The 14,041-nt window shown below is 38.8% G+C and overlaps 1 protein-coding gene across 1 annotated transcript in view; it reads right to left on the reverse strand.

The window, feature by feature from the left end:
• Window positions 1–1,723: 1,723 nt before the first annotated feature.
• The window catches only part of CLIP4 (CAP-Gly domain containing linker protein family member 4), a 31,353-nt gene continuing 19,035 nt past the window's right edge, over window positions 1,724–14,041 (reverse strand). The window contains exons 11-18 of the mRNA XM_057378196.1: window positions 13,652–13,792; window positions 10,629–10,712; window positions 7,774–7,914; window positions 7,223–7,351; window positions 4,797–4,920; window positions 3,957–4,021; window positions 3,220–3,292; window positions 1,724–2,573 (exon numbers count right to left, since the gene is read on the reverse strand). Coding sequence (XP_057234179.1) covers window positions 2,252–2,573; window positions 3,220–3,292; window positions 3,957–4,021; window positions 4,797–4,920; window positions 7,223–7,351; window positions 7,774–7,914; window positions 10,629–10,712; window positions 13,652–13,792 — 1,079 coding nt within the window. The 3' untranslated portion in view covers window positions 1,724–2,251. The remainder of the gene's footprint in view (window positions 2,574–3,219; window positions 3,293–3,956; window positions 4,022–4,796; window positions 4,921–7,222; window positions 7,352–7,773; window positions 7,915–10,628; window positions 10,713–13,651; window positions 13,793–14,041) is intronic.

Consider the following 14,041-nt stretch of genomic DNA (forward strand, 5'->3'; position numbering starts at 1 on the left):
CTGACAGCAGTCAGACTTGCTCCCCTAAGCTASAGCACTCGAACCAATTACAGCCAGAGCTTCCATGAGAAATGTGCTGCTGGCTGAAGCTGAAATGGAAGGTAAAGTACAGTATCTGTATCTGTGCCCTCTCCTGCACGAATCAGGCAGGCTCAGTGAAGTCCTGCAGCACTGTGGAAGGTGCAGCCTGACATCCTTGGAGGAAAACAAAGTTCCCAGTGAATCATCTGTGCAAGACAGAGCACACAAAAGTGGTGTGACTGTAACAAGCTGCCCGAGCTTGCTGCCTCACCCACACACTTGCTCCCATACTTACCTCCTGGAGAATTCCAGCCACCCCTCAGATAAAGCAGTTCCACCCATTCCATCTGTCAGGCAGGAAAAGGAGCATTCCTGATAATGAGTGTCTCCTCACAGAAACTCCACTGCTCGCCCAGGAGCGCCAGGCTGTGACAGAATGTGCTGTGCAAACACTTTGTTTGGAACTGGCAGCTCAGCGCTGAACAGCCAGGAGAGAGAAAAGCTTCTGGTTCATCTTTGGCAGTTACAGTTCCATGCTGAACCCCCTGCCCTTAATTTGTACAGAAAAACAGAAGTAAGAGATGTACATTCTGTAACAACCCAATGAAAATTCTTTTTGCTCTACTATTTAACAGGGTTTTGTTTTATTAATACCAGCAAGGAACAGATATTAGACAAAGTAAAGTTCGGTACATCACTGAATTTCTGCATCTCTAAATATAAAGCATTACTTCTTTTTTTTACATTCAAAATTTACAGCTTTTATATTCAATTAAAAATTCTCTTAAGTGAGAATACAATATGGATTATTTTAAATACAGATCAGGAAAAATAGCTACAGCAACATTTAAAAGAAGGTTACAGCAGTAGGATTCTGTCTAAAAATAGGATATTATGATTTAAAGTGTCACTTCTTCAAGTAGGCAAGAGCAAGCAAATCATTTAAGAGTAAAATGACTATTCTGGAACACAACCCCATCCAGTTAAGATAATATTAACAGATGCTGAGCAATTAAAATACATTCTATGTTTAAAACATGGACAAAAGATTAGCTGTTTTAAAAGGCTGATACACAAATGATGTCACATAAAGGCCCATTACAGTACTGTACCTAAAACTATCCTTAATTTATCATAGGATTCTCACAAAAAATTCATACTGGAAACTGTTCCAAAGCAAACAATAAGAAAAATATATCACAAACTAATCAAATAATGACAACAGCTTGCTTGGAAACCCTGTATCTGTTCCATACCACTGGCAGGAATTACCTTGCTGTATTTATACAGACTTAATATTTATGATGAGGGTATTACCAGAGTATTCCACTCTGGGTTTATTTGCATTTTACAACTGTGATAGTCATTGCCTGCAGCACCTCAAACTAAAAAATAGTCTCTAAAAATGAGGGAAAGCTCTCCAAGAGAGTGCAAAGTGCATTATTCTAAAGAGTGCATCTTATACGTAACTCTTTCCACAAATGCAGAACAGAAAGTGCTTGTTACTGTACAGACTGACATGCAGCATATTTGTGCTTTTTAAAGGCTTTTTATCTAATTGCTGTTGTTCACTAGGAGAGGGGCAAATCCTTATTTTATCAGCCCTTTTGCATTATGGAGAGGAGAAGAGGAGGGGGAAAGAAGAGGAAGGATCCAAATGCTAAAATGCAAAAATACTCCACAACTGCTTCAAAAAAAGGTCTTTTTTTTGTCTTTTTTTTTTTTTAATCCTTTCTTATTGCTAGCAGCTGGTATGAAGTGCCCAGGAACCAGGCTAATGTTACCCATCAMCCACCTCTGCTGTCAAAAGCAGGCAATGCACAAACATTACCAGTTCGTTACTACACAGAGAAAAACCCTTTAAATATTGCATGAACCACACAGGAACTTTAGAGGACGCTGCACACACTCAGTTCTCCAATTGGAACCGTATTCAAGTGATGCAGCATCTTAAAGCCAAGATGCTTCTGTAATAACCTTCCACACAAGGCTCATTAMAGTAAGAGTAACTCAGCAGTGGTTTTACTTGTTAACGTAACTGAACCCTTTGTAATCTATTTTATATATATATTTATATAAAATATATATATTATATACACACACATACATATATACTTATATATGTAAAATGCCAATGCAGATTTAAAGATTTCAAAACAAGTTTGCATTCTAGGYGGGGTTGTTTTGTGCTTTAAAATACTCGTTCCCCTCTCTGTGAGCACACTGTGGCTCAGCAAATATCATCCACCAGCTTTGCTCCATTAATGCCACGGTAGGTGACCCTGCTGGGTCGCACCAAGACCCCGTGGTTCAGCTTGCAGGTGAAGTAGCGCTTTTCCCCTACAGACCCATCATTCTTTCCCTTGGCACTGCGCAGCTCCAGCCCCAGCCAGATCCCCGGTGCAAAGTCTGTGGGACCAATGTACCTGATGGTCCCCATTTCATTGGAGCTGGTCAGGAGAACCTGGGAGCCCTCGTGCAGCTTCACAGGCCCCTCAGAGGGAGCTGCAGTGCTGCTGCTCCAGCTGCGCCGCAACACGGAGCTCTTGGATCTAGCGAGAAAAGAAGGGGAAGAAAAGAGCCTTTTATGTTTTCTATAAAACATCCAGGGCAAATCTGTAATTCAGTGAAGTGCATGGGGGAAAAAGTACACCCTCAAATCCCTTCTTAGAAAAACTGGGTTCGATCTCATGCCACTAACAAACCATGAAATAACAGTAGCAGGCTGCTACACTTGGCAGTCTRAAGTATTGGAAAAGCAATTTCCTTCCACCCGATGCTAGGATCTACAGCAGGTGATAGTATTGGTAAATTAAGCCATACAGAGCATTTTATTTGGGGCTTAGAACAGTTTTACCAAAACACCTTTTAACATACAAGTGTCAGTCAAGATCACCAGGACAAACTGAAGTGCTTTACCAAGGCCCTCTGAACTTCACCCAGCTGTGTGAAAATGCAAGAATCTGAAGAATATGCGGTGATGGATGACTGGAAAACAACTTTAATGCCACCCTGAATTCTAGGACTGTACTCCTGGATGCCCTTGGGAAAATAGTGTACTACTGGTCCATTTGGGAAGGGAAAAAAAGGAACACATAAAGGTCTAGATAACCTTTATGCACGTAGGATTTCTTTTGAGCAAGAAACAGCAAAGCTAACAGTCAGCYCACCCAAGCACTTGAAACTCTTAACACTCACCTAACAAAGGCRTTTCTTCTGTTCATCTCCTTTTGTGAAGATGCAGAAGTGGTGCTTAGACTGCGTCTAAAACCTAAGTGGAAAGAATAATAAGCTGTGTAGGACTTCTTAAGGAAAGAAAACCATCCTTTATGAACATATATTCTCTGTGTTTTCTTTCATACTGCTTCCACTACATTTGCTGCACATTCTTCTCTCTAATTTGGAAATTAAATGATCAAACTTCTCATGAAAGTGTATGTCCATAATATCGTTGGATTTTCAGAGAGGACAGAAATTAAATTAAACAAATCAAACAGGAGTATTTTGAAGCAGTCTTCTCATTAAAAGCTTAAGTAGAGGAAAAGAAAACCAAATACTTCAAGAACCTCACATAAGTTTTAGTAATTTCATAGGGAYATCTCCCTACACTGACCCCTTCATCAATCTCAATGTACATTAAGGAGCAGGTTCCATTTCCCTTTCTCTCTGATTAGAATGCGATGTAGTAATAATGGAATACTGCCATCAGTCGTAACTGACATAATTCTTTCTGCCAATAAGAGTGTTAAGAACAATATAGTACTCCACAGTTCCTTCTGCAGGCTACATTTTTAGGAAGGGAGAAGCCGGATTATTGGCTGGCATTTGGGTTCCTGAAAATCTCTTGTGCTTCTGGRGAAGGTGGCTTTGTGCAGACTATTTTGGCTGCAGAGTGGGGCCTGAGGGGGCTGCYTCACTGTGTCTCACACTCCTACCTGGAAAAGTATGACTTATTTTACTCCACGAAGTCTCTGCGAGAGAATCCAGMGAACCCGTCAGTCTGAAAAGCAATAACACAATAAAGAAATCATTTCACCTCAACTCTGAACAAACCTCCTGGCTTCTTGTCAAATATTGATGAAGTTTTGATTCTTTCCTTCTCCATCTGCCCCCAAAAGACACYAACATTCCTCCTACACTCAGGCTGGTATGCAAGAAGTGCCTGGAGCAAACCAGTGTATTTGAGTTACCTGTCTCTTACTCGTTGAGACAGCAGGTATGATTCTGAGGCAGGYTCTGAACAGTTTGCCTGAGCTGGCTTATTCAGAGTAATAAAAGCAAAAATGTGTYTGGCAGAGTTACTACATACAAATACAGAAGGAAAGAGAACAGAACTCCTTGGATGCTCTTCCCAAAACCAAAGAAAGAGACTGYAATCAAGTGGTGGATGCTTTGGATCCCCTGTGCAGTTAGCTGGGATAAGAAAAGCATTTCCAGTCATGTCCAAAGGCAATTTCCTTTTATAACTGAATTTAGCAGAACACATCAGGATTGGGTCATGAAAATAAGGTTTCATGAACACAGACTAGCAGAGGCCCTGGAAAAAAAAATACTTTAAACAGCTGCAAGAAAAACAGGGAGAACTGCATTATGAATTTATATCCTGCTCTAAAACGTTGATCTAAAACCCACCAGGTTTTTAATGGAGGTTATAAATTTCCCTTAGCAGAAGAAAACATTTGTATCTTCTGTATCTGTTCAAAATTTTGTTTCACACTGGAAATGTATTAAGAAATCATTTGGCAACCCAACATTACAAGAGCTTCAGTGCTCACCTCTGTACACGAGATGGGGGTGCAAATATGCCRTATCTGGGAAGGCAGCTGAAGTACTGCACTCCTCCCACAGAGCCATCGTTCTTCCCGTGAGGCTTGTCCAATTCAATTCCACACCAGAATCCTACATTGCAAAATGGTAAAATCAGGGCATTTTGAACAAAACACTATAGGCTTTTCTTCATCTAGACCACTGGCACAGCTGGCATTTACCCACATCAAGGAAAACACTTTCTAGTCAGAAAAATGTCAAGATAATAATAGCAAATATGTATATTATAAAATAGCTATCTATGCAATTATGCAAAAATATACCCTAATAAACCTAATTATCTCCATATTTTTAATGCTGTCAATAAAATTATTGACTTTTTAATTAATACGAAAAGGTGAAACACATAAGGAATATATATATATATATATATATATATGGAGAGAGATATTTATATATACATACTAAAGTCAAATAGAACGTTACTGAACATAACCTGTCTATTTGACAACAAGGAGACACAAAAGAGCAGCACTGATGTTTCATGTTTCCCTCTTTAGTCCTCTGACCACATGGTTTATGCCTCATCTGCSATCATCAACAGTAAAATTAAAGTTTTGATATTAATTCATTCTTTCTCTCCATCTAGAAAGTTATAATTAATACATATTGCAAGGCTGGTTGTGTGATATCAAGAGAAGGGTGTAAGAATTGGAACTGGCCATCAATTAATCTTGTACAGAACACTGAATAGGCAGCAAGATGTTAATGAGCTTGATCATTCATAACCTGTGATAAATGTGAGCTAATTACATAAAGGTGCTAAATTTCATACTCCATTAGTAGTCCTTATGCTATCCATCCCCAGAAGATTCAGAATTTAATTCAAGTCACTTGGTAATAAGGCACTGGTTAAAACGGTAATTTTAATTATCAGCTCMARAAACTCAGGAATGACAGYTTATGAATTAGAAGGCCTCAGTATRTCAGAAGTTCTCCCCTTCCCATTTTTAGAATTAAATTAAAGATCTGCATTGCAGCAAAAGGAACAAATCTTGGAAAACTTCCAGAGCTTTGATACACATTAGAATTGAAATACTTAAACATGCATCTGTTACATTTTCTATAAATTACTGGGTTAGCAAATGGTGATGATTTGTCATCTCCCCATCCTCACTTCTTACAATTGCATGTTTTCCTCCAAAAAATTATGTTCCTGATTTAAAGCAGAGAGGGAGGAGACTTAACACTGYCAAACAGCTTTCTGATTTCACACTTGTCAGTGTATTTGGGAAACAGTCATTTTCTCASTGATCACCTTGTCAGCAACAACACACAGTGTTGTTTAAAGCATCCCTCAGGTAACTGCAACACCTAAGCTAGGACTGCCTACACTGAAACTGGGGAAAGGGGCAGGGATGAAACAAGTGGAGAGCTTGTACCAATTTTTTAAATGCTGATGCCACCCAGTGTCACAACAGAGTATTGCCAATCACCTACCAAACAGCTCAYCCAAACTAGGWGCTCACACCAACACTTAACAAGGGYTTTTGCATTACTTTTGCAATAAGAAGATTATTGCAATAAGAAGATAGGGCTATAGAGAAGGTAAATTAGGTTACAATAAATAGGTTTCAGAAATTAACTTCCACAATGTAGAACAAGTGTCTGCCTTTGGAAACTCTTGGTTTCACTGCAAAGTTGTTTTTTAGCAAGTGGAAAGGAAAAGCTGAAAAAGGGATGGGGAAATGATGGTAGGGGTTGGGGCTTTTTGAGATATTTGTAACTTTATTGATCATGTGACCTAAAGGTTTGTTGATTAAAATTTCAATGTTCACAACTACCCTCTCAAAGATGCCAGTAAGTTAAAAAATGAGACTGGCACATCATATAAAAGTGCCACTATTGCAAGAGACAAGCTGCGTCAAAAAGCCTTATTATAAGAAGGAGCAAATGCATGTGATCTCAATAAACTATAGATCCCTTTGGAGACTAAACTGAGAATTTTCAGAAAGCTTTGTAAAGAGTTGCACTCAATAACCCTCACGGGTCCCTTTCAAATCAAAATATTCTGATTGTGAAACACCTACAATTTCAGCATCAAAGTATTTCTCCTACTTAAGCCATGACAGAGGACAAGTAAGAGTCACATCTTAAACCATTTTTTTCCTGGCAGTTGTATTAAAGTAAAAAATATGCAGTGAAACATAGTGGGGAGGTGGGGGCAAAGAGAGGGAGAGAGAGAGAGAGAGTGAGAGAGAGAGAAAGAGAGAGAGAGAGAACTTGGAAACAAACCAGTTAAATTTAGAATTTGTTTGGAACAAGTGAGGAAAAAAATGGGTTTCACTTAATGCTCATGTGCTCACATGTAAGCTATTCCTTACTGATTCAACAAGGTATTAGGTATTAGCAAATACCAGAGCATTAYAAATACCTGGTGCAAATTTTGTTGTCCCACAAAATCGAACAATGCCTGTTCTCTGTCCCACCACCAGTACTCTGTCTCCAACCTGGATTTCTGCGTCAGGAGCATTTTTCCTCATGGGTGGGGAACTATACAGCCCTGGTCAAGACAAGAACAAGATCTGAAATTAGTGACATTAAATCTTTAAGCAAGTTTCCAATAGCAAGCCAACTGATTAGTAAACAAAGCATTTATCTCTAACACAGTGCACCTTCAACACACAGCAAGACARATTTTGCTTAGACAAAGACTTGTGTTGTGCCAGCCTGAGAACTGGACTACAGCCTTTTCTCTGCTCTGAAAAGGTACAGTGACCAACTATAAAACCATTTTTTATCTTGAAGATGTTAYAAAAGTCTTTCTGAAAGTTGCCAAACTTAGGTTTATGGTTAAACTCCTTCCTAAGTGTCTTTCTCAAACTATCTCGGATTCTGAAACAGCACAAGTAGTTCTACTTAARGTACTCAATGCAGCAGTGAACTCCCCGCTGTGAAAATACCACTCAGTACAACAGCCCATACCCCCACTAATCTTAGATGAGGCAGAAGACACTCTGGTCAGGGCCTTTTTACTGCTGCTYGTTGAGTTCCGCTTCTTGGAGTAATTCCGTTTGCCTTCCAAGGAAGTACTAGAAGATGAAGAGCTGCTGTACCCAGGAAAACCTAAAGACATAAATGAAAGTTGTCCTTCAGGGATCATATTTTGGAAAAGAACAGATTAAGTAGAAGGAAAAGCTTTGTAATATGAAAGTTATCTGCTCTCTATAGTAGGCAGAATACAAAATAAAGAGCMAAAATTAGAACTTGTTACACAGCATTTGCAAAAACACCTGTCAGGAATGAATGACAGGGGTGCAAGTGACCCTGCCTTGGGAATACAGTGATAGCTGAGTCCTAGAAGARGTCTCCAAAAGCCCCATCTTTTTACTCCATGGAAGTTCATCTAAACAGTCCCAAGCATGTTTATTAAAATACATGAGCTTTAGTAATAAGAGATCATACCAGCCTTTCAGCATCCAGCCTACTAAAGATTTAATGAGAAGTGGAAGGAAGGTGATATTATGTGAGTGAATTATTGCCTGGATTAAAGCCTACTATATTCCATTACATACTGTATTAATATTAAAATCTGTACTATAAAACAAGAATGGAAAATAAATCACTTTTATCTCCATTTGCAAACCCTAATGTCTAAACTGTCTGATAAGACTTATGTTCATATTTTCTACTTACTTTTCAAGGCTCTCCCTCTTCTCCCCCTTCCAAACCCCTGCTGCCCAAAATGAGGCAGGGTACAGCAAGACACATCTGTGCCTCGGTTTATCAATGTGGAAAATTAAAATATTGCTTATGAAACTTTCCAGAATTTTTAGAGGATTAATGCATTAGTTTTTGCAAACAGCTTGATATCAATGTTTGATGTCATTTAATCCTCCAGTTTTGCAAAACAGTAAAGAACTGCAGAGAGGCAAACACAGTGGGTCTAAACAAAAGCTGAGGACAGAAATCTGAAARTTCTGAGATACTCACTGCAGCTATGCCACAATACAGAAAATGCAAATTACTGACTTTATGGTGACTAAACAGGCAAACTTTAGCTCCACATCCACGGTATAAACACGTGTGTGTATTTGCAAACAAACACTACAAATCCTTACTTAGAAGCCAGTCCAGGGATGGATTGACTGGAGGTCAGAGCACCATTTTTACTGGGATGCAACAAAAACTGCTCCAACTAAACCTGTCATCAAGGCACTTCATTATGTGGGAAATCACAGGGTGGGAGAGGGAAGAGCAGAAAGGACTTCAGCAGGTCCTAGTATTGATTCCTTTTCCTTCAGACAAAGCAATTATTTGTTATGACACTCYTGACAAGTGAGTATTTGGCCTGTTCTTAAAAACCTCCCACCAGGGAGATGTCAAGACTTCCCCAGCAGTGYATTTCACCACCACATAATTATCTCTAGTGTTACAGGGCTTTTCCCCCTAATATAAAACCTCAATCACCCCTAATTTCGATCAAGGTTTTTTACTCCCACTACACATGCAGAGTGGGTTATACTGTTCCCTGTGTTCCAAAGCTTCCAGTTTAATGCCTTTCATCTTCTGTCTTTTTAATCCAACAATCACAAATTTCAAGTCTTTACTCCTAAGTAACGTTTTATACATTCAGTTATGGTTGTGTCTTTTCTGAATTCACAACTGTTCATTCATAGAAGATATAAAAAGATGTTTGTCTTCACAGACCTGCTGGAGCAAGTCCRAAAGAGGCCATGAAGATGTTTAGGGGGGTGAAGCACCTCTCCTATGTGGAAAAGCTGGGGGAGTTGGGGTTGGTCAGCCCCAAAGAGGCCTCATTGTGACCTTTCAGTGCCTGATGGAGGGCTACAAGAAAGATGGACAGACTTTTCACAAGTGCATGAAGTGATAGGATAAGGGATAGGGGCAACTGATAGGAAGGAGGCTCAGATCATGTATTAGGAAGAAATTCTTAACAGTGAGGGTGGGAGGCACTGGAACAGGTTGCTCGGAGAAGCTGGGGGTGCCCCTCCATGATTTTTAAGGTCCCTTCAAACTCAAACTGTTTTGTGATTCTGTGACTTAAAGAAGGCATATTCAAATTCAGATTTAAAGTTATTTTGCAGAAATACTGTTTTTACCAACACTTATTATTTTATAGACAAAACCTCAAAGGAAACAGGACTTTCAGGGTTTGCACCAGACAGCTGAAAATCAGGTCCCTCTGTGTTTCAAGTTCAGCAAACAAAGTATTGCTGTGGTAGAAGTCGTTATCCAATTCTGAAACCAGGTAATTGCAGAGAATGATTCACATGCAGAAGGCACTCTTTAAAAGCTGGTTTCATTTTTTATATTTGAAGCCTGTTWTTGTGAGTCTGCCATCATACAACACCAAGACTGTTAAACACTGCTAGATGGCAACACGTTATTACAGAAGCATGAACATACAGATACAGCAGAGGAAAAAAATGCCACCAGAATATTAAAATATAGGCAGCAACAGCACAGGGCAAAATGTTTCTCTCAGACATCTCAGCTGTAATTCTACAGATCCTCTGCAAGATCATTATTAAGAGCCAGCTTTAAGGGCTTGTCTATGTTCTTGCCCAAGTATTTGGGRAGAAGTGGTTACCAAACCAATACAGAACATGAGCCAAACATTCMCACAAATTACTTTGCTCTTAGAAAAGTGAATGCCTACAGCCTGCTTGGGACTTGAATATAAACAAGCAAGGCAACTTTCTTCTATAGYGTAGACTCAGGGCTTTTACAAAAGGTAGGGCAGCAATAATACTGCCTCTGCCATACATAGGATTTTTCTTAAGATATTGAAAAAAATTTGAAAAGTAGTTCATTACCATCTTTTGCAGGTACAGTTTTTCCCCTGTTAGCAGTCATAAAGTTGTTTTCAGAAGCATTGTCTCTTTTTGCCATACTTAGGCCTATAAAAAGAATATATATAATTAAATATATGCAATAATTTTGCAGGTAAACCATGTACAAAAACAATTTGACATTTGCAGATTACTAAATGCATAGAAAAATTGATAAAACTGTAAAATTCCTTAGACACTTGATAAATGGGTAAAACAAGACTGCAGAATTGTTCTGATGGATAAGCACAGACATTAAATCCCTTACCACATTAAACCAGTCCAAACTATCTTGCAAAACAATGAACAYGTGGTCTACAAAATATTAGTTTTTATATTGAAGAAGTTTTACTTAAATCTTTCAAACTTTCACATCTAGAACACTCACTTTCATAGTATTTAAGGCCACTATTAATTGCACAATTTCTGCATTAAAGGTTACACATCAACGTTTTGAAACAGATTTGAGATCAAATCTTCATTCAGATTACAAATAAAAATCATATTGGCATGCTTACATCATTAARAGCCTAAACCTTAGAGCAGCAATGTTGCGATATGCGTAGGAGCTCATACTGTCACCTAAGTTATAATTTGCAAACAGTCATTCTGCATTTCTGACAGTTTCCTATCCTAACTCAATGAAGAACAAGCTTATCTATGATTCATCCTCTCCCTGTCATGAAAGAAAAATCACATCTTTTTTATTTAACTGCATCTCTCAGTTTAATTCAGCCACAGGGACTGAACTAGTTTGCGAATGTACTGTAATTCCCAAAATTTTATGGCTTAGCCATTAAGGCATCAGACCAAAAAACTAGTGTTTGTGCCTGATAACACATTTCCTAATTTTATCTCAGTAATCCTTTTCCTGGAAACTTGGAAAATATCTTTTCTCATCAATCTGATGGATTATTCAAATCCAGTAGAACCAAATAAAATTTCAYAATCCCTATAGAGTATTATATTTTAGTTTGCAGCTTATAACCTTATCTACAAAAAGCATATTAATTTTTCTTGACTCATTACAAAGCAGTGTATTGCAGGGAGGAAGTTTGAAGGAAAGAAATGTGACCTGGTGATGCACATAAACACTGCAAACCAAAATTCTGCCTCTACAGCTTAGTCCTTCCTCCACTCCAGCCAGCAAATCAGCAAGGCCCGTTAATTCCAAAGGACCTTTCTGGCAAGAACTTCCTGCACACAGCAACTTCCAGACTTACATCCAATGGATGCAAGCTCTCCTGGGCAGATGATGCTTAACTCACTCTGATTTCTCCCTTAAAGCAAGGTATCAAATGTTCAAATTTTACAAAGACACAAATGCACCCTTGTGACAGAAAAGGTGGTTTATGACTAAACTGTATGGAACAAAGCTGTCTGTGACAAAGSAGAAGTCTCTCCCATTACAATTGAACGGATTACAAACAATTCACAACAAACTGAATCAAACACTGGAAAATATTTAACAGAAGTCATCAGCGAGGATCTGCTCTTGAGCMATACTCCTAACAAACTGCTTATACCAAGAAGCTTTTTATGCAAGAGGACCATTTATAAATAGCTTGGATCTTGTGCTAATTGTAAATACACACACTTAAAACTTACTCCTCCCTCAATCTATCTATGGAAGAGTTACATAAATCATCCAAAAAGATGTCAAAATGCATCTGTTCCTGGCATCTGCATTGTTTCTATATCCTGCATGTTATTGGTAAAGTGCACAGTGTTTTAGGGTGCTTAGGTAAATTCAATGAGAATATGTGTTATCTTCCATCCCTCGGGCTGTGCTGCCTTAGTGCAAGTCACCTAAATAGGGCTCAAAAGGTGAAAGAAATGGTAGTGAAATATTTAGTGACATTACAACACAGCCAGCCAGATTATGCATGGCCAGCACCGCACACAGCATGGAAGAGCCTGTTCTCCAAACAACTTGGAACCTGAGTCAGAAAACATGGATCATTCACTCCACAGGGAGGGAACTTACACAGACGAATTAATTAAGTTGAGCAAATTAATAAGAAACTGCGTTGGTTTTCTTAGCCCGGTTTTTGGTAGCAGGGGTGCCACAAAGATGGCTTTTGTGAGAAGCTGCTGGAAGCTTCCACCATGTCCAGCAGGTCATCACCACAGAATGCATCGCCTGCAGAGAAATTTGGGTCTGGCGCCTGGAGCACCTCCTCCCCCACCTTCTCCACTGACCTTGGGGTCTWCATGTTGTTTTTCTCACATGTCCTCACCTCCTCCTCTTTGGCAAGGAAAAACTGGGTGACCACTATTTTGATTTCTTCTTAAATATGTTATCACAGAGGCATAACCAACATCTCTTAACTGGCCTAGCCTTGGCCAGTGACATGTCCATCATCTTCAGTGCCAGCCAGGGTCAAACCATGACAGAAACTAAACYAGAGCCACAGGCTGAGCCCATAATTCCAATCAGTAGACCAAGGCCTTATAATAAAGGACAACCTTTCTCTTCTAATTTCATGCTGGTTTTACTCAGCTAATTTAATTAGCAGATAAAACATAATGAGTTAAATAGTTTCTTGATCACGTTGCCAGAAAATAAATCTCTTCAATTTCTAGACATAAAGGTGTATAGATCATTTACTAGATTTTCATTCCTTGCAAAYTCCCCAGGAATGTCTTAGTAAATGGAACCTGATTAAGTTGAGACATTTAACTGGCATTACAGCCAATTAGAAATTACTTTAATGGCTCAAGAATAAATGTTGTGGCGAGGGTTTTTTTAATAGAGTATGTAAAGAGTAGAAACTGTCACAGTACATCAGATCACTGTAACACTCCACAGCTACACACAACATCCTTCCAGTACCACTTCATAGGCCAGTGAACTTCTAAACATGAGGACATGGAGTTAATGAATACCTTATCACCTCATGCCAAGTTTTTAACTAATTCCAAACAAGCATTTTAATACCAATATTAACTAATTCTTGAATATTAGTATCTCTCTAACTTGTGTCAATTTGCAAGAAAATACTCACCAGAATTCACTTTGGAAGTTATGTGTGTCACATCTACTTTCTTGGATTTGACCAAAGGTGAAGACCGCATAGAAGAGCTTCGTATGAGGCTTTTTTTGTGATCAGAAGCCTTGCTTATTTTGGATAGAGGTGCAAAGATACCTGGAGAGAAAAAGGTGTGTGCCAACAAAGAACCATGCATAATGTTATTGTAACAAAATTTTACACCTACCATCTCTCACATCAATTAATTTAGGGGTTTTTTTTGYAGCCACAATCATAACTTGCTATGCTGGCAAAGCACTTGCAGGGTAGAAAGGACAAGCTCAAATGAACAGTGAAACCAAAATCCTTATCAAGCAACTTGAACAGAAGTTGGAAGAAGTCAGTAAGACTATCAATTAGAATCTC

This window comes from Malurus melanocephalus, unplaced genomic scaffold (assembly GCF_030028575.1).
Source record: "Malurus melanocephalus ecotype Western Australia unplaced genomic scaffold, MMel_1.1 scaffold_345, whole genome shotgun sequence".
NCBI classification, from domain to species: domain Eukaryota; kingdom Metazoa; phylum Chordata; class Aves; order Passeriformes; family Maluridae; genus Malurus; species Malurus melanocephalus.